Source organism: Tamandua tetradactyla, chromosome 2 (genome assembly GCF_023851605.1).
Source record: "Tamandua tetradactyla isolate mTamTet1 chromosome 2, mTamTet1.pri, whole genome shotgun sequence".
NCBI lineage: Eukaryota > Metazoa > Chordata > Mammalia > Pilosa > Myrmecophagidae > Tamandua > Tamandua tetradactyla.
Window position 1 is genome coordinate 29,445,633 of NC_135328.1, and position 21,307 is coordinate 29,466,939.

Here is a 21,307-nt window from a genome sequence, read left to right on the forward strand (position 1 = left end):
TGACATTCTAACTACTAAGTGTCTTGAAGAATGCCTATTTGGGTCTAATCTCTTTGGGGTGTGTTGCACTTCTTGGATCCGTAATTTTAGGTCTTTCATAAGAGTTGGGAAATTTTCAGTGATAATTTCTTCCATTAGTTTTTCTCCTCCTTTTCCCTTCTCTTCTCCTTCTGGGACACCCACAACACGTATATTTGTGTGGTTCATATTGTCCTTGAGTTCCCTGATACCCTGTTCAAATTTTTCCATTCTTTTTCCGATAGTTTCTGTTTCTTTTTGGAATTCAGATGTTCCATCCTCCAAATCACTAATTCTATCTTCTGTCTCTTTAAATCTATCATTGTAGGTATCCATTGTTTTTTCCATCTTTTCTACTTTATCCTTCACTTCAATAAGTTCTGTGATTTGTTTTTTCAGTTTTTCTATTTCTTCTTTTTGTTCAGCCCATGTCTTCTTCATGTCCTCCCTCAATTTATCGATTTCATTTTTGAAGAGGTTTTTCATTTCTGTTCATATATTCAGCATTAGTTGTCTCAGCTCCTGTATCTCATTTGAACTATTGGTTTGTTCCTTTGACTGGGCCATATTTTCAATTTTCTGAGCGTGATCCGTTATCTTCTGCTGGCGTCTGGGCATTTAGTCAGATTTCCCTGGGTGTTGGACCCAACAGGTTGAAAGATTTTTCTGTGAAATCTCTGGGTTCTGTTTTTCTTATCCTTCCCAGTAGGTGGTGCTCGTGGCACACGTTTGTCTGCGGGTCCCACCAGTAAAAGGTGCTGTGGGTCCTTTAACTCTGGAAAACTCTCGCCGTGGGGGAGGTTCGCCAGCCGAAGCGGCTTGGAAGAGTGCCAGCCGGCCCAGGGGTCTGAACGCGGGGAGGGTCGCCGGCTGCCGCAGCGCGGGAGAGTGCCCGTCTGAATTTCCTAGTCGGCCCGGGGCGCCAAGCGTGGTGGGAGGGCGCCAGCCGCCGCGGCCCGGGAGAGTGCACCGTTCCCAGCCGGACCGGGTAGTTACGTGTTTGGAAGGGACCCCCCTGGTCATCGTTCTCCGCGGCCTGGGGATTTCCGATCCAATTCTCTTAGTTGGTCTGGGGGGCAACGCGTGGTGGGGGCGCCAGCCGCCGTGGCTTGAGGGGACCGCCTGCCCAATTCTGCCATCTGGCCCGGGAAGGAGGAGGGGAGGGACTCCGGCCGTTTGCCGTCCCGCCCGGGGAAGCTCGCACCCCTCGGCGATCTCACCGGAGCGGGTTCTCCCAGCCAGTCAGCCGTTCCAGGATGGGGTACGCTGTCTTTTTGATCTCTATCGTGGCTCTGGGAGCTGTTCTGTATCGTTTCTACTCCCCTAGTAGCTGTTCTGGAGGAGGAAAGGTGAGGATGACAAGGCTGTCGAGGACGGTGGCGGAGGAGCCGGTGAAGGCGGAAGAGGGCACGATGGTGGTTGGAGAGCCGCTGGAGTAGGAGGAGAAAGGGAAGGATAAGATGGCGGCGGGAGCGCTGCCGGCAGAGAAAAAGGAAGAGGAGGGCTAGATGGCGGCAGGAGCGCTGGCGGAGAAAGAGGAAGAGGAGGGCTAGATGGCGGTGGGAGCGCCGGTGGAGAAAGAGGAAGAGGAGGGCTAGGTGGCGGCAGGAGCACCGCTGGCGGAGAAAGAGGAAGAGGAGGGCTAGATGGAGGCGGGAGCGCCGGCGGAGAAAGAGGAAGAGGAGGGCTAGACGGCGGCGGGAGCGCCGGCGGAGAAAGAGCCATACTGGATGTTTTATGCCTCTTCAGATTTTAAAATTCCGTACAATGCAAATTTTGAAGGCTACATAATATACTGTTTTGTCAATGTACAATAGTTTCTTTGGTCTATTTTCAAATAATGTTGTCAATTATTTACTATTTTAAATAATACTCTATTTTAAATTGACTACCTTATTAAATCTTATCAATTTGTATAGTATCAACTTTTAATCGTTTCACTTTATATTTTTGTACCACGTAAGCAGATATTATAACTAGCAGTATAAAAAATAGATATCCTTTTCTTCTATTTGACTTGAATAGAAATTCCTATGGCCCTTTATACTTCAGGTATGGAGGAATTAATGCAGATTTCTGGTTCCCATCCAAGACCAGAATGAAGCTGTCTGAAGATGGGTTCAGGATTATTTGCTTCCTAGATGATTCATATGAACAATAAACAAAGTTGGATGTTTTTATGCTAGGTATCATATTGGTTGTTGCTCGGAAACATACTTTTATAATCATGTAATGCAATTTTTTAAAAAAGGAACTCTCATTTAAACAAATATTTGTTGAAGACTCGGAGGGATCCTAACCCAAGGAATGGAAAGACCAGATAATAGAAGGATTGGAACTTATTAGTGGGATGAACAACTGCTCTTGATTTAGTCTGGAATGCCTAGGATTGCTTTTCTAATGTTTTAAGTTACTATTATACATACATATGTATACACACACACACATATTAAAAAAGCAAATGGCTTGCCAAGAAAAGGAAATATCTGTGGAATGAATGGAAGCTATTGAATTTATTTGACTTGCTAGGTAACTTCTATACGTCTTCTGATGTGCTTCTAGAATTCAGACGAAATGTTAGTAAATGTAATAATTTGTGGTGCTTTACAGGATTTTAAGACAATGCAGGGAGAACGGCGACATCTTACCTATGAATCCTTTTACACATGTGCAGTGGTAACCAGCCAAGTCATCAGTGCATGTTCCTTTATTTAAACAAGGACTGGAGCTACACTCATTTATATTTTCTTCACATAGTTGGCCTGCAAAGAATCATAAAATTTTTGAGTTGGAGAAAACTGAAAGGACTTTAAGATTGATAGTTTTCAAGCAACTTGTTCAGGTACCAGAGCAGAGCAATTGGAAATCTCAGCTTGCTCGGCTGTGAGACATTTTGCTCTTTGCAAAATACCTTGAAATAAAATGTTTTCTTCCATTCTACAAATGGCAAGATTTTCTTCCAAGAAATTTGACAACATTTTCAGCATGCAATAGAAAACAGCAACCATGAATATCCAGCCACGTTTTTTTAGTTAAGGCAACGTGTAGTTTTGTTTCAAATTTTTTCTCATAGTATTTGCTGCCTCGTTGTTCATTCACCCTTTTGTTGAGTTTATTCATTTATAGATAAGAGGTATCAGTTTTACAGAGTTTGAAAAAAATTACGGGGGAAGCATAATGAAAAAAGAAATAACTTATTTAGTTCTGAAAATTGGAGAAACACAAACATCTATACAGCTGTTGCATGTCCTGTGTGAATATAATTTCAGAACAATTGATGTAATGCAAACCCTTCAATTTATAGACCTAGAAACTGATTCCTAATAAAGTCTCTGGTATCACCATTGGCCAAGCACAGAAATGAGCCTAGAACTGTGAGTCTTCAAATTCAAGTGCATATGTATAAAAGCTCCTTGGGCTGAAGAGGTTAGGGTGCTTAAATTTACTACTCTTGGAATTCTGTAATGCATATCTAATAATTCATGTCCTCTAGTAACTTGAAGATGTGCTAAAAGCAAATTTCACCAATAAAAGTCAGGTTTTGAGAGTAGTAAATCTAACCATAAAGTCTGTTCTTGCATACATACCAGCATAAACATATCTTGTCTTTCACAGTGGATTCGCTCAATAAATTTAATGCATGTGAAGACACAACCACATGCACATGACAGAGGGAGTGGGAGGGAGTATGTAAGAGAAATTGGCCAACCAACTTGGCTACAGATCCAGCGGTTGAGCACATGCCAGGGTGGGGGCTGATGCTGTGCTGATCTGTGGTTGCCTCAGTGGGTCTCAGAGCCTGCATGTCTCTCAGAGGCAAGCTGAACGGCATTTGTTTCAAGGGGCAGGTGTCATGGGTCCTAAGCGAAGCCACCCACTTTATCTGGGGCTCATGAGTCAAAAATCAACTCTTCCCTTGTTGAGCAGAAAAGGGGCCTATTAAAAGACAGTTTACCTGTACACTTGTTTTAGTTGCTGATTTAAAGGTTTTTCAAGGGCTATTTTGAGTATTTAAAGATTTCCCCATATATAGACTTTCTCTTTTACACATTCACAAAGGTTTATAGCAACTTTATTCATAACAGCCACAAATTGGAAGTAACCCATATGGGGAATGGATAAATAAATTTTGGTATATCATTACTGTGTTGTATTACTCGACAATAAACAGAAATGAAAAATTAATGTGCACAAAGCATGGTGATTTTTAAAAAAAATTGTAAATTATAGAAATCGTATGCAAATGAATATTTACTGTATGAGTCCATAGAGAAGACATTCTAGAAACGCTAAATTTCTAGAAATTCTAGAAATGACAGAAAGTAGATGAGTGGCACTTAGGTCAGGGTGTGAAAACAGGGGCTTGAAGTAAATGGGCAGGAGGAAATCTTTTAGGCTGAGTGTACAATCAATGTTCTATCAATTGATTATGGTGGCACTAACATGACTGAATAAAATTAACACAAAACTTAAACTCAGTGAATTTTGCTGTAGGAGACAAGTTAATAAAAACATTAAATGTGATTGGCATAAAGTTGTTCATAATATCACCTTATTGTATTTTCAATGTGTGTAGTATTCACCATGTTAGTTTGGATTTAATTTGTTATTGATTACCATTTCTCTCTCTTGTTCTCATCTCATCCCCGGCTCCTTTCTGTCCTATTAACCTCATCAGAGGTTTTTCAATTTGATTAGCCTGTTCTGAAAACTAATTTTTAAATTTATTGATTTTCTCTACTTTCGGTGCTGTTTTGATCACTGTTTTTGCAATGATTTCCTTACTTCTATTTCTTTTTGGTATTTTCTTAATTTTGTTATGTTTTCTAATATCTTAAGGTAGATCATGAATTTCTTATTTCTTTTCTAACATATGCCCTTTAAAGCTATGCATTTTCTTTTGAATGCCACTATATTTCAATCTCATAACTTTTATCTGTAGAATTCTTATTATTCTTTAGTTTGACACATTCTTGAAGTGTGAGAATCAGAATTTTTATTAGAATGTTGAAAAAAAGGGCTGAAGAAGAAAAAACCCTGCTTTTCCTGAATATATTTTCACTACCAAATAAGCTTATGTCAACCTCCTCCTCAATACATTTTTCATCTGGTATATTAAGGAATAATTTAAATACACTAAAGTTCACCCTTTATATGTGTAAAATCCAATGAGTTTCTCAAGTGTGTAGTTAAGTAACTATCACAGAGTGAAGATGCAGAACAAATCCATCACCCCAAAAGTTTCCTGTTATCTCTTTGCAGCTCATACTGTCTATGAACTCCTAGCTGCTGCAAGCACTGACTGATTTCTGCAGATTCTTGCCTCTTCTTGGGGGCTATATAAATAGGAATGCATATTACGTAGCCCTCTTCATTTGGTGGCTTTTATTTGTGAAATTCATCAGTATCATATCCATTTCATTGCTGAATAGTATTCCATTAAATAGATGTAACACAATTTTATTCATTTGCCAGGTAATTGGCATTTTGGTTATTTTCAGTTGGGAAATCTGTAATTGATTGTGAATAAAGCTGACAGAAATAGAGGTCTTTGTGTAAAGATGTGTTTTCATTTCCCTTGAGTAAAGGTGAAAAGGTGGAATTGTTAGGTAATATGGGAGACAGATACTTAATTTCTTAAGAATACTGCTGAATGGTTTTCCAAGATAGATACTTAATTTCTTAAGAATACTGCTGAACAGTTTTCCAAACTGTGCCATTTTGCATTGGCACCAACAGTGTGTGAGCGCTCCTTTTGCTTGCCTCCTGCTCACTGTTATCAATCTTTTTAATTTTGGCATTCTGATAAGCATGTAGTTATAGCTCACTGTCGTTTTAATTTGCATTTTCTTAATGATGAAAGATGCTCAGGAGCTCTTTCTCATGTGCTTATTTGCCATTCCAATATCTTCTTAGAGAACATGGTCATTCAGATCCTTTGCTCCTTTTCTACTGGGCTGTTTGTGAAAGGTTTTAAGATATGAGGTATCTGAGAGAAAGGAAGGAAAGTAGATGAAACGATTTTAAGTGAGCGTGCTTTATTGGCTGCCCTCCCGGGCAGAGCTCACCAAACCCAAGATGGAGTGAGGTGAGTTCGCGCACAGGCTTTGGCGAGTGCAGTTTTTAAGGGCAGGGGTTAGGTGATGACATGAAAGGGGTGGCACATTAAACAAAGGATTATTATGCTAGTGGGTTGAGCAGTGGGTGGTCAGATGTCTGTCAGATGTTTGCTATGTAAAGACCTTGGTTGTAACAATTCACCTTCCGTTCAGAAATGACTTCATGATCTCAGTCATAGAGCCCTCCCTTATTCCCCCAACCTAACAGTTTGTTTTATAATTATTAGGTGGTGAGAATTCTTTATGTATTCTGGTTTCAAATCCTTTGTTGGATATGTGTTTTATAACATATTTTCACCCCAAGTTTGAGCTTGTCTTTTCATTTCCCTTAACAGTGCCTTGTGAGGAATAGAATTTATTTTATTTTCATGAAGTTGTATCTTCAATCTGTCCTTCCATGGTTCATACTTTATCTGATCATTGAAGAGTTCTTTGCCTGACCCAACACCTCCAAGATTTTCTCCCATATTATTCTAAATGTTCTAGCTTTAGTGTTTACATTTACGTCTACATTGCAACCCAAATTATTTTTTGTCAAGGTCAAGAGGGCTTTTTCAGATCTTCTTCTTCAGCCTCAGCCTTGGGCCAACGCTATGCACGTGAGATTCAGATTTCCTCAAAATGCTCAAAGGATTTTACTGAACATAACAAAATGTAGAAAATGATATCCCTACATATTTAAAAATACATATCCAGATATATGTTTTTATAATTAAATAATTCTATAATTTTGATACAGTACTAGATAATTTAGATCATTATTCCCCACAATGATACTATGAAGTTATTTTTTACAAAATAATATGTAATATTAGACTTTATGAGGCCAGAATATCAAAATCATGATAATTAGATTGTGATCGAACAAGGGAATGGAGAATAAGATCGATGCTTCTGTTTTTTGCTTTGCTTTGTTTTTGATGGGAGAGATGGTTGGAAGCTATAACTCTCTGGTTTAAATTTAAAAATGTATTTAAATAGTTGTACTCATTTAAGTTAAAGGAGAAATAAAATGGTCCATAATTTTATTTTATTTTGCATGGTTAGGCACTGGGTATCAAACCCAGGTCTCTGGCATGGCAGGTGAGAACTCTGCCTGCTGAGTCACCATGGCCTGCCCCATAGATTTTTGATGAATACAAACACCTAAAGCCCACAATTAGTATTAATTATATTCACACGTGCATGCACACACACACACTAACATCATAGAAATAAGCACATACATGTCATAAATTCAGTTAAATATTAGGGAAGACTCAGGACATTCCCTAAAATTTGTTTGTACTGTGCTGGACTTATATATTCATTCATTTGATGACCTCTAATTTTGCATATGAAGAAACAGCTTCAGAGAAGTTAAATAGCTTGTCCAAGGTCACAAATCTAGCTGGACAAGACAGCACTCAAAACCAGGTCTGCCACATATACAACCTAACATTTCCCCTTTATCTACATTCAGATATAGAATAAAATTTTAAATAATCCACAAAAGTGCACTATACAAACGGTGAACTCTAAGTTAAACCATGGACTATAATTAATACAATTTTTTAAAACGTGCTTTCATCAGTTGTACCAAATGTATTACACCAAGGCAAGGTGTTAATTATAGGGTGGCATACGGGAATCCTCATGTATCTTAGGCATGATTGGTTTGTAAACCTAGACCTTCAGTAGTAATAAAAAAAGAAGGACTTACAGCATAAACGTGTATGTGTGTGTGTGTGTGAGAGAGATGCAGAAACTTAATACAGTATGGAATTAACACCATGTGAAATTTACATTTAAAAAACACACAAAAAAGAACACCCAAGGTCTGCCTGTTTTATAAGCCTCAAGGAATTTCATACTGCAGAACTGACCTCCCACTCCCTTTACATGACAGCATAGTGAAACTAACACTTTCCCAATGCACAGAAATAACTTAATATTAGAAAATAGGTTTCTTCAGTATGGTTGTAGTACCCGATATGTCCTAGCAATAAATACATTTCAGATTTATCTCAGCGAGGAAATTGTAATGGTTTCAAGTTTTATATTGTAAAAGGAAGAGACTTTCCCCTACCTGCATAACCTGATGGGCACTCACAAATAAATTCACCAACGAGGTCTTTACAAATCCCACTGTTGAGGCAGGGCATGGAGTTGCATTCATCCACATCAATTTCACATCTTAAGCCTAAAGTGTAAACCAAATAATGAAGGGCAAAGAAAGGGATTAATCAAAACAGTCATAATCGTTTAAAGACAATGATCCCAATAATCTGAATTTATAGGGAATAGGGGAAGAAAAGAAAAATATTTGTTGAGTGCTACCATTTAGCTATTTATTTAATGAAGACTCTGCCTCTTTTGAAACAGATTTAAGATATTTTTAATAAGGATACATAAAAGATAATTAAAAAATCCCAAATTAGAAGTAGGCGGGGAAAAAGGCAGCGGGGAGGAGGACTGGAAGGATAAAATGGAGCCAGGAATTAGATTAATCCCAAAGTGCAACATTTGAAGTCATGTATACTTGCTACCAGGTCACCTGACTGAGGCTGTGTGTGGATGGGGCTAAATCTGGCCAGAGCGCAGCTCCCATGTCAGGTGTCCAGTATGGGGCTGTACATTTCCAGAGGGCATATGTTCTAGTTTTCTAGCTGCTGGAATGCAACACACCAGAGATGGATTGGCTTTTAATAAAGGGATTTATTTCATTAGTTTTTCAGAGGAAAGGCAGCTAACTTTCATCTGAGGTACTTCCTTACGTGGGAAGGCACAGGATGATCTCTGCTGGCCTTCTCTCCGGGTCTCTGGGTTCCAACAACTATTCCCAGAGAGATTCCTTTCTGCATCTCCAAAGGCCTGAGTTGAGCTGCGAGTGCTGAGATGAGGTATGCTGAGCTGCTTGGGCTGTGCTACTGTTGAGCTCTCTCTTTTAAGCACCAGCCAATGAAATCAAACACCATTCATTGCAGCAGGCACGCCTCTTAGCTGACTGCAGGTGTAATCAGCAACAGATGAGGTTCACGTACCATTGGCTCATGGTCACAGCAATAGAACTAGGTGGCTTCACGTGGCCAGGTTGACAACTGAATCTAACTACTACAGCATACAAGCTCTCGAAGAGCTGGTTCTGCTGGAAATCCATGTTCTCCCACTATGCCGGGGATCCCAAAGTGTGATACCTGGGCCAAAGGCATCACATCACCTGGGAACCTGATAGGAATAGGAATTCTCAGGCCTTATGCCAGACCCACTGAATCAGCAATTCTGAGGATGAGGGCCAGCCATTTGTTTCAACAAGCTCTCCAGGTGACTCTGGTGCATGCTAGAATTTGAGTGTCACATCTCTCTTAAGTGCCTTTCATTATTTATGGAATTCTAGGACAAGATCCATTATTTCTTATGGTAATGTCAAGTCAAAAGAATTTTGATAAAAAGAAACACAAATATGAATACACACGAGTAAGCTGTAATAATTGGAATGCCAATATTCTTGATCACTCAGGGCTATGTTTTATGTTCCAACTTTGCTTATTTTGCAGTGAATTCTCTTATGTATATAACATTTTCTCATTTAAAATATTTCATTTTGATTATACAAATTTGAAAGAAAATTGCCAAAATGGCCTCGAAGAAAACAGTGAATTATTTTAAACAAGCTTCAATTTTAAGGTATAATTATTTCTCTTCAAAAATTATATTTCTGGACTGAACTGGAATGCGAACCAAACTGCAAGAAAACATAATTCTTACATTACATAGCCAAATCCAAGGCAGTATTCTTTTCCTAAGCACAGCCTCCGGATAGCTAGAAACGTTTCAACCAATCACAGCTATTTACAAGAATTTCCACTCATGTGTAGTAAATGAGAGAAAGTGGGAGTTTTGTTTAGAAATGTGTATGCTGAACAATCTGTTCTAGGTTGAACACCCTATATTTAATCTGTTTTAGACTCAAACCTTGGACATGGCCCCCAGGACTGTATTCCAATATAAATGTAAGCTATGATGTGCCTGCCTTTACATAACGAAGATGATATATACATGTATGTACACACACACACACATTTATCACCTGTGGCTTTCATTTTTGATCCGATTTTTGGTGCACTGATATGGTCTGATGTATTTTGCAGGGCATAATTTAATGTTCCAAAGTTTGATCCTGCAAGTTTCGATGATGTTACATGAAAACATATTAACGTTTTTATTCTCTTACGTTACCTGTGTATCCCTGCGGACAGAGGCAAACATAACCATGTCCAAGTTGTTGGCAGGTTCCACTATTGCGGCAAGGGCTTAAGAAGCATTCATGGAAAACCTACCAGGAACAACAACAACAACGAAAATCTATCAGAGATTAAAACATTCTCTTCATTTCAAAGCAATCCTGTCTAGGAATTCAGAGAGTCTGTGACATGAGACACTTAGCCCTGTTTCCAGGAGAGTTCACTCAAGCTGGGCTGAACTGCTGCCTGCATACACGCGGTACCTGCCATACATGGGCTCAAATGACATGTGTTATTCTTGAATGATGTTCTGGCAAACCCAGGCAGTGTTTCTAAATGCTGGCTTTATGTTAAAATCCAGCTGAGGTGTTTCTAAAATATACTAAAGCCAGGGCCCCAATCCAGACCTGCTCAATCAGACTCTCTGGAGCTGGGGTCTGTGCATCATCATCATCATCATTATTATTTTTTTTGCATGGACAGGCACCGGGAATGGAACCTGTGTCTCCGGCATGGCAGGCGAGAACTCAGCCTGCTGAGCCACCGTGGCCCGCCCAGTGTATTGTCATTTTTAAAAGCTGGCCAATGGATTCCAACATTTCCAGATTCGAGGGTCACTGCCTGAGGGGTACCTACAAATTTCTCTGTCCATTAGGCTCAGTTTCAGATATGACTACTAAAACCTGGACAAGTCATGATGTTTGGAATAGGCTGTAAGAAGTTAAGTATGAAATATAACTTTAAAAAATAGCAAAGGCCAAGAAATTCATGGCTTTGGACAAGGTGAGTTTGCAGTTTAATTGTGAACTATAGTAATTGTGGACTATACCAAAATAATCAGACTGCAAAAAAAAAAAGAACAATTGATTAATTATATTCATGAGTTATGTTCATGAGTTATATTACTCAAATAAGCAACTTTTTCGTGATTAGAGAAAAAAATGTATACAGTTTTCATGAAAGTTAAGTAACTCTTTCTACCAATTAAGAAAGGCTTTTTGCTAAACCAAATGTTCTTACTCAAATGATGGGCTATCCTTGTGGTCAGTGTTAATTATTAGAGCATCAAACAACTCCCCACAGCTACGCATTATTGATGCCAAACATTACTTGGAAAAAAACATGCATTTTTTGTACTTAGAACTTCTTCTAATCAGCATTTTTGGAAAGTTTTTATTGGAAGTCACAAGTACATGCAATTATTCATTTATTATTTTCATGAGCCTTGACTGCTTAAAGTTTCAATTCCCTTAGTTTTCCTCTGTGTGATAAGTATAATGACAAATTATTTTCTGAACATTCCAGCAGAGAAAATTTAGAAATAGAAAACGGACTTGCCTGGCTGCTCACTTCAGACTTCTTTGCCGTATGTCCAGGAAGGGCAAGTGGTCGCGCACTTTCTTCTGCTGCTGAGAAAATTGAACTAAAAGCTAATAAAAAGGAATAAGGAAACAGAGATATGTATCTGTGGTAGATATTGCCAGTAAGTAGACTTGTACCTAAATACTATTATAGTCAAGATTCTGGTTTTCAGAGTAAGTAAAGCCACAGTACTTTGGTTGGTTGGGGTATGCCATTAAGCCCTAGGCGCTTAGAAAGACATATAGAAGTTAATCAGGTTCAACATCTCCAAAATAAGAATCTTTGAGTGACTACCATCAAAAAGACCTGAAAAGGGCAATCTACCAAGTCCAGACTCCCCAAAGCACTAATATTTAGAAATAAACACTAATATTTAGAAATAAAGTGAACACAGAGATAAGCAAAAGTAAGTCTCTAGTATGTGATTATGTTGGAAATGAAGATTAACATCTTACTTGAACAATCCGTGATGGATGTGGCACCGGTGATTGCGGTAGTTCCATAAAAGGGACAAGCTAAGCAGAAAGACCTCCCTGGGTTGGGTTGATAATAGTCGCGAGGGCAAGGATGACAAGGCATTAGCCCAGAACGAGAGGCTTGTCCTACTGGACAAGGTACTGCAAAGACCAAAACAAATCAGTCATATATTAAGCCGCATGCCCCTATATTTAAAAGAAGTGCCTTTGCTTGTAGTAGTCCTTGGGTGGAAAGAAAACTACTGAATTACTAATGTAGTAATCCATTCTGCACATTTAAGATTCATACCATCTTTTCTTCCAGATAAATATTTTAGTGCATTTCCTTCCTGTTTTTAATAAAATACATGAACACGATAAATATTAGAATTGACCATATAACTTTGGCTTCTTATTATTTCCATTTAGCATTACACCGCAAGCATTTTCCAAAATTATTAAATAATATTTTATAAGATGGGTTTTCATAAATGCAAAATATTACATTGCATTGACAGGCCATAACTAATCTAACATTACTTTCACTATTGGACATTTAGGTTGCTTTCATTTGTTTTCTATAATGAATAATCCTGAAACGAAATTTTCTACATAAGCTCTACATATATATATATATGCATATATATGTATATATATATATGTGTGTGTATATATATATCTGATTCTTTCCTTGGGATAAATTCTAAGTAGTTGAATTTTTAGGTCTAGAGATACGAACAAATTTAAAACTATCGATATATAAATGCCAAATCATTAAAAAAACAAAAAGTAGCTCCAATTTACACTCTCAACAGGGTATGGAATCACTCTTCTCACTGCATGTTTATTAGCACTGATAAGGAGTATTTAAAAAATTTCAGTTTAAAGGTGGAAATGAAATTGCACTGCTTTTTTTTTTGCATTTTGACGATAAATGAAGTTTCTTTACTTTATGCTTAGAAGTTTTTATTTCTGCTGGTTAGTTGTCTGTTACTGGGAGTTTTCAATGATTATTTTATATAATAAGGATATTTACCCTTTGACATACTCAGAGCAAATAGTTTTTGCTACCTTGTATTTTACTACTCACTTTAACTGCTTTCATTGCACAACTACAACTATTACTTATTTAATAATATGATGTAATAATGAAATAATGTAAAGCAATGGATTTACCTATGAAAATAGCTTTCATAAATCACAAGTTTGATAATCAATAGTTATTTTTATATTATCTAAATAATGATTTATACTTTTGAATTTTTCTTTGGCAGTTGTTTTTGTGAAAATAATTTAATATAATCCATAAGCACATCATCAAAAATGTTATCACGCTAGAGTAAAAAAATCAATATACAGTATTAATTAATTCTTATCAATTATATACCATAAGTTCTTTATGTCCTTATTTATTGATTGCTTACTTTATCTTTGAAAATTCAAGGAAGGTACTAAAATCTTCCCTAAAAATTATATTTCTACAATTTCTTGTGAGACATACAGATTTTGTTTCATTTATTTTTATGCTGCTAATTGATGATGAAAGCTTCATCAAGGCTATAATCCTTATGAATTTTTTCAATAAAAATAAACTATTTTTCTCACTTGGTGTTATTTGAATTTAATTTGTTCATAAACCATTTTGCCACCCTTGTTTGATTTTTGTATTCATGTTTTTATTTCTTAACCTTTTAATGTCATTTTGTGTCAGACATGTTTTTTGTAAAGAACATCCAATTGAATATTGTCATTTAACACATATGAGATTCTCTTGCCAGCAACTGGTAGAATTAACCTAATTAAACAATAGCCTTCTAATATAACATAAGCCTGGTTTTTATTCAATAAATTTGGTGGCATTTGGCAGAGGGACAGTGGAGTAGGCTACTCAAGACTAAATTCTTTGGTTGGGGCTTTAGTCTATGGTGACTGATATCTCTGACCCAAAGATGAACTTGGCTGGGATGTGCCTTTTCCTTGCATGAACTAGTGTCACATGGATGAGCCCTGAAGTCATTATGAGCTGAGAATAGTATTAAACCATTAAGACTTGTCTGTATAATTAAGTATATAAGATAGAATACAAGGTAATAGCTACCCACGGTATCAGCATGCTTATTTAGATTTTGGATTCTTGTTAATAAAAATTAGTACACACACACACACACAATTAGTACACCAGCAGTAATTAGCAACATGCTTGAGTGATTTAGAGATTCATTTGAGGTTCAAGGAAAAAGGATGTTTCAAGTCTCATAGCATTCTCTTTCTTTATTGGTATGAGGAAACAATAAATGGCATTTGTGGTAATTTCAAGAATTTTAGATCCAAGTTCTTAAGCAACAGTAAAGTTGGCCAAATATTTGGCAAAATTGCTTTTTTACATACCCAAATGACAAGAAGTCAGAAATTAGATCCAGGGATACCAGAAGATTTCATAGACATTAATGGAAATTTAGAAAAAAATAGTTTGTTACATCAGTCATGAACATGAAATAGTTTTAAACTATAAGCACCTCTGTTGTACCAAGAGTATGTTAAATCTTCTGTTTGTTTGAAAGAGCTCTTTCGGCAGAGCAGCTATCTGCAGAGACAAGTGGTAAATTCATTGAGTTTAAAATGATTTTCTGAGCCTTAAGTTTTCAAAAGTGATTGCTTGTTGGAGAAAGTTACTTCCCAAATAGCCAATTAAAGTAATTGATTGAAAACATGAAATTCCCATTGGTAAAGGAATACAAAACTTCTCTTTAAGAGTGTATCTATGAGTGCATATGAAAATCTAAAATGATAATAGCATCTAAAATTCAAGATGCTATTATGAATTAAACTGTTTTTTTCCTACATAGAATTTTGTTCAGCATAGGCTTATCCTCAAAAAGAAAAAAAGAGACTATGTCCAAAAAAACGAATGCAATGTCCAAAGTTTTACTAAGGTATAACTGTACTATAATATTAGGTTAAAAATCAATAAGCATGTTGGCTTCCTGCAATAACAGGTTGATGTAATGTCTATAATTTACTCTAAAATATTTTGGCATAAAAAGTTTAAAAGAAATTTGTGGGTTAAAATTAATTTAATTTACATTCTGGGGCATCCTATCAGAAATATTCCTATCAGGAATGGTCAATTAGCATTTACTATAGTAATTTATATATGTAATAAATAAATTGAACTAACCTTCACTTGCCTCTTATCTTGTAGAAAGCGAGAAAAATCTAAGAATGTCAAAAGTGATATTAAAATTGAATTGAAAACAGCACATTAAAATAGCCAGGGTAAAATATCATCTCACAGTACAAGTCTGATATGCATCCCCAGAGGCCAGATTTTGGTCTCTAACACCATTTTCCACAGAAGAAGTAGATTCCTTAAAGGAATGGCCGGGGTAAAACAACACAAGGTTAGTTAGGGACATTTTGATATTGCCAGAAGACATGTTTTCAAAATTCAAGTAAAAAGGACATAAGAATCTGATTAAAAGGCTTCCAAGCAGGCAATTGTAGCAATTGGAGCATCCAAAAATAAAACTGAAACTAATTACAACAAGTTAAGCCCTTACAAAGCCTTGAATCCAAAATGATACTCAGAAGGAAACGAAAAATCAACTAACTGGTACGATATTCATGTGAACTTTATGCAGATAAAGAGGAGAACTTGACTTTGTGTATGTATTTCAGGTTGAGTAGAAGTACATTCATATGCGAAAGTCCAACACAGGTATCACTAGCCCAAGGCAGGACTCTCTTCTCTTAAAACATTAGTGGACAGACCCATGAGATCTTTCTGCAACTTTTCTTGTGGTTTCACTCACCCACAGGACATCGACACACAAAATAAAATTCAATTACATTTTTCTGTCCCCTTTACAGCTGCCAAAGGCCCTATTATTTAGCACTGATGGCAACTCCCTGACAGCATTTGGAATAACACCTACAGAGCTGTGGAGCCAGATGGATTTGTCTGTAATATGGGCTTTCCACGACAGAGCTCAAAGACTCTGAGCTTCCTTTTAACTCCATCCTAGAGGGTCAGGCTAAGTTTCAGGTATTGTCATCCTTGTGCAAAAGCAGCCTTGCCTTCTCCCTTGTAGCTATAGGTTAGCAACAACAAATCATTTGAGGGACTTGAGTTTGTAACCACAGACCCAAGAGTATTTAATCATTAAGAAGTGAAGAAAAGTAAAACGTATAAAGAATACAATATTACTTTAAGTAAGTAATTTATTTACATGTAATTGTTATAGTGATTAATGATATTTTCAGGTCAATATGTGGAGAAAGGCAAAAAGTGGTCTCTTACCAGTAAATAAGATGAAACTAAAAATAAATACATGAAGGAAGGGAAGGAGGAAGGGAGGGAAGGAGAGAAGAAAAGAAAGAAAAAGAAAAAGAAAGCACTGAAAAGTAAGAAAATATATACATAAGGGAATGTTTAAGGACTGCCATTTCCCAAGATGCAATGTTGGACATTCCCCTCTCCACTGCCACCACACACAAATTCCCTTTGCAGTTATTTTCTAAGAATTTCAGTCTCTAGGTGGATGCAGATGTGTGCCTGAATGGAAGGCAATGAAGTTTGAAGGAGTATGTATGTGCATATGCATGTGTCTGGAGATTAAGAGAAATGGGGACACAGAGGTTAGCTTCTTAAAAATATCACTCATTCAGTAGGGGGAAAGCTTTTCAATTTTCTGATTGATGTAGACCTTAGGTTTGGAAGTAAGAGTGTACAGACTAGGGAAGTTACACATTTTTTTTTTTTTAATTACCCTCTTTCAGCCAGGCAAGCTCGTTCGGTTTCCAGAGATGAGGCAGAGGTAAACCGATAGCTATTTTTTTTTTTAATCCGGTTTCACTGACTTTGCACACATTTACAAATTTCTGAAGTTTCTTACAGTAAAGTTGACCTGAACTGTCAGTCAAGTTGGTTATTCTAAATTTTCATCTTCTATTTTTGTTTATATCTGTGTAAAAATTTTGTTGGAAAACCATAATCTGTAGGGATGTTAGTCAGAAACTTAAAAAAATTGGAACATTAATCTCTTCATTTCTATTCATTTCAAACACTGGTTCTCAATTTGAGGTCCAGGACTGGTAAAATTTAACATCACATGAAAACTAGTTAAAAACAGAAATTTTCAGGCCCCACCCCAGACTTACTAAAGAACTCTTTCGTGGGGCCCAGAAATCTGAGCTTTACAAAGCTCTCCATGCTGAAGTGTAAGAACCAAAATGAGCGGTTCCTAATTTTTCCTGTTACTTAGAGTCACCTGGGAGAATGCAAAAAGACAACCTGTGTCCAAGCCTTACCCCAAATTCAATTAGGATCTCTGGGGTGAAGATGAGGATTTGGCATTTTTACAAAACTGATTTAAATTGATGGCAACCTAATGGGCAGCCAAAGTGGAGACCCACTGATGAGGCTCTTCACATTGTAAGGAAGGAAATATCATTCACAGAATAAGGTGCTTTTAGAGTTTCAAGGAACATTAGACGGGACCTCACTTTATAAATGAGGAAACTGAGTTCCTTGTTTAGATGTTTCTACCATACCACGGAGCCACCATTTGAGGCATGGGACCACACTGTATTCCTAATTGCACCATCACAATGTTGTACTGAGGATATTTATACTTAAGCACTGATTGGCTGAATAAAAGGGATTCTCCTTGGAGAAACAATTATTTATGTCCTTTGCACACAGCAGACATGTGGTCATGCCCTCCCCATGCATATAGCCTAGTAGCTTTGGACACACACACCCATCTAAGGGTTCCATCACCTCCACAAGCAGAAACGTTCAGGGCTCCTCTTTTCACAGTAGAAGTGTTTTGTGGACATAAGAGGCAGCTCCGAGAACCAACGGCGGGCTGATAAGCACCCAGAGGACACGATTCACATGTCTCAAGTCCATTGGGTGAGTAGGTGCCTTGCTTGCACCAAGCTATAAAGAAAAACATATCATGATTAATAACGATGCTATGAAGCTGTACAAAATTTGCACTGTGTAGAACAGAGTTTTTTTTCTTAAATTTAGAACAGAATGAGGGACCTGAAGAACTCTGCCTCAGGTTAGCCAAGCATACACACTATCGTTTAGATTTCCCCCAGGTTCTGTGTAGTAATGTGTTTTTAGACTTTGTTTCCAGTTACTTCCACCTATAGCCTACCAGAGTTTGACTATGGAAAATATTCAATAGTTGCTGAAAGAAGTTCAAAAACATGTATTTCAGAAAGGACAATCCTGAGCACAAAATGTACATTGTACTCCTGAGTATTAGAAACAAAACCCTACGTTGGTGACAGTCTCATCACTACTCTGACATCTTTGCAGCTCTAAATAAGAACTGACCCTGCTCCCTCCTCACACCTAAAGGTACTGCTTCATCTGAGGGGTCATGGGGCAAAAAGATGAAAGCTGTCTCAGCATCCCGCCCAGAGAGGTTGAGTAACTTTCTAAAATTCCTGTGGTTGGTTTGTGAAAAAGTAGGTCTTGGACCAGATCCTCCCACACCCAGTGCACTGTCCTTTCCTTTGGCCCTTATTCCCTAAATGACTTCCGTATTCAGCATCTTAATGCATTTCCAATCACCAACACTGGCCCTGCATTTATATTTGTCACTAAACAGCCTCACCTGCAAGCAGGTATAACTTTGAAATTCCTAATTTTCAGTGTATCCTATGTGTTTGTAGAGTGCATAAAAACATTCTCTATCATATCTTTTTTGGAAACTCTTAGTGAAACTAACAGTAAAGAATACTTTGAAACTACGGGGCATTTAGTAGGAAGAATATGTCCCCCTGCCCTTATTAATGTCCAAGTAAACAGAGAACTGATCTCATCACATCAAGTACTATTCTAATAAAAGCTAATGATTGCTAAGTGTCATGAAATTCCTTTCCATCAATCAAATGTGAGACAAGAAAAATCTAGGGGAATTGATGACTGTGGATTAGAGTTACTGCCAATCGGGTTAGACTTATTGGGAGCAATGGAATTGTTCCATAGGAAAGCTAAATTGAGTTCTTAATGTGGGGGAAACATACAGGTGATATTTTATAATTAAAAGAAAGAATAACTAATGATATGGCTTTCATCTACTTGCACTTAGATTTCACAACTGGAAACAAAATTCAGGTGTTTTTTTTTTTGGTCAAAATCACACTAAGCCTCTACCTTTGCACTCAGTGATGCTTCTGGAATGGAGATATTCGGTGTAATTTCCAGCTGGACAGAGTTTGCACTCAAGCTGCCCCTCTTCATCTTGATAGGATCCCATCTCACAGCTTACACAGATGGCGTGCTCCAGAGAATAATGTGTTCCCAAAGGACAATTGACTGAAGATAAACAAGCATGATATTCTGAAGAACACAGGATGCTAGAGCAATGCAACTCCCATTATTTTATTCCCCAAAACATAAAAGTAATGAAGTGTGCTTCCAGGTACTATTGTTTCTGGGTTAAATTTTACTACCAGTGGTTTAGTCACAAGGTAAACATTCCAGAAATGTATTCGCAGAAACCAAGAGCAGCAGATTTTCTCTTTTTGCAAAAACAAAACTCTAGTTGACTAATCTTAGAGCTTATAAAAGCGTGTGCTAAGCCTATGATAAACCAGGTCGTCGTGGGAAACAGCCTTCATTGAACAAGCTGCCGGACCAGAAGGATACATTAGTTAATGAATGTTTAGGTTAACTGGGAGCTCTGAGATAGCGAAATGTTTTCTCAGCTGTTCCTCTGAATGCTTCCCCTTATGAAACAGACTGAAGTCCACACAGCATCATTTCTAAAGAAAAAACAGGCAAAATGGTGAGACTAACACAGGAAGAATGAAGTAGATGCGTTTCTGTGCAGCAGGAATTACTGCTCATGGAGGACAAGTCTCAGGAATCCTCAGACTCAAGGACCCACAGCAAATGGGCCGATCTAAGAACCTTTCACACTGTTTGGCAAGGGTTGATGGGGCTCAGATTCTGAGATCACTGACAGCACTGGTCTGGGTTACCATCCTTAAACAGAGAACATCTGAAATTACCACCTAGGTGATTCTGAGACTTTCAAGGCGTGCATGAGTTACCTGGAGAACTTACTAAAAATGCAGATTCCGGGCTCCCCCACCCCCACCCCAAGTGTTGGATGCATCAGTTCTGAGCTGCAAGTCAAGCTGCTTTTAGCAAGTGCTTTTGGAGGTGAGGACACAGGTAAATGCTGAACACTGGCCTAGGTGATGCCTGCTTTCTACTTAAAACGTGGGGAGAAGACTTGGCTCAGAAAGACAACAATTTTAATGTGCGTTTGGTCAAGATGAACTTGTAAAACTCTGAAAAACCCAACCTAGCCCTGGGAATAGCATTAAGAACCATCAAGGAATCAAAATTCCATGGTGACAGAGATTAAAAAACAAGATTCGTTAAGTTCAGCTGAGTACACAGAATTTGGTTCAAGTTCCATTATCTATAAACGATGACTTATTTGGGAAACAGGCAGAACTGATCGGATTGTGGCAGCCTGAAATAGGGGTTAAAATTAAGAGGCTGGAGGGAGAGGGGAATGGGGAGCACTTAATGGGTACAGGGTTTCTTTCTGGGGTCATGAAAATGTTCTGGAATAGATAGAGGAGATGCTTGCACAACATTAAGAATATACAAAATGCCACTGAACTGCCCACGTTAAAATGGTTAATTTTGTCATGTGAATTTTACCTCAATTTAAAAAAAAGGTAGAGCGCTGGTGTTAGGCTGCTTGGATAGAGATCTTAGCTATGCCACTTAACTGTCTTACTGGGTAAATGCTCTTAAAACTTTCTGGCTTCAGTTTCCCACCTGTGAAATATGGCTGACACTAACCGTACCTCTTAGAGTTGTCACATGGGATTAAACATGCGACGTGCTCGGCTGGCTTCCGAAGTGGTGTAAAAGCACTAGTTACTGTTGGAACTGCTGCAGCTAGCAGTGAAGTCTCAACATCTGTAAATCAAGCTAAGATGTGAATCCCTTGCCGAAATGGTTTTCTGGTTCAACCAATATTGGTTCCTTACACTCCCGAGGCGAAATAGTCACAGAAACAAAATACAACAATAGCAAAGTGTGTGTTTCATTTCACTATCCCTTTATAGTTGCAAAGTGGCT

The 21,307-nt window shown here is 37.8% G+C and overlaps 1 protein-coding gene across 2 annotated transcripts in view; it reads right to left on the reverse strand.

Moving 5' to 3' along the window:
* SVEP1 (sushi, von Willebrand factor type A, EGF and pentraxin domain containing 1) overlaps positions 1-21,307 on the reverse strand; it is a 208,188-nt gene that overhangs the window by 75,379 nt on the left and 111,502 nt on the right. For both annotated transcript variants that reach the window (XM_077141639.1, XM_077141631.1), the window contains exons 17-23: positions 19,355-19,516; positions 17,960-18,121; positions 12,178-12,339; positions 11,699-11,790; positions 10,356-10,452; positions 8,206-8,319; positions 2,667-2,780 (exon numbers count right to left, since the gene is read on the reverse strand). In XM_077141639.1, coding sequence (XP_076997754.1) covers positions 2,667-2,780; positions 8,206-8,319; positions 10,356-10,452; positions 11,699-11,790; positions 12,178-12,339; positions 17,960-18,121; positions 19,355-19,516 — 903 coding nt within the window. The remainder of the gene's footprint in view (positions 1-2,666; positions 2,781-8,205; positions 8,320-10,355; positions 10,453-11,698; positions 11,791-12,177; positions 12,340-17,959; positions 18,122-19,354; positions 19,517-21,307) is intronic.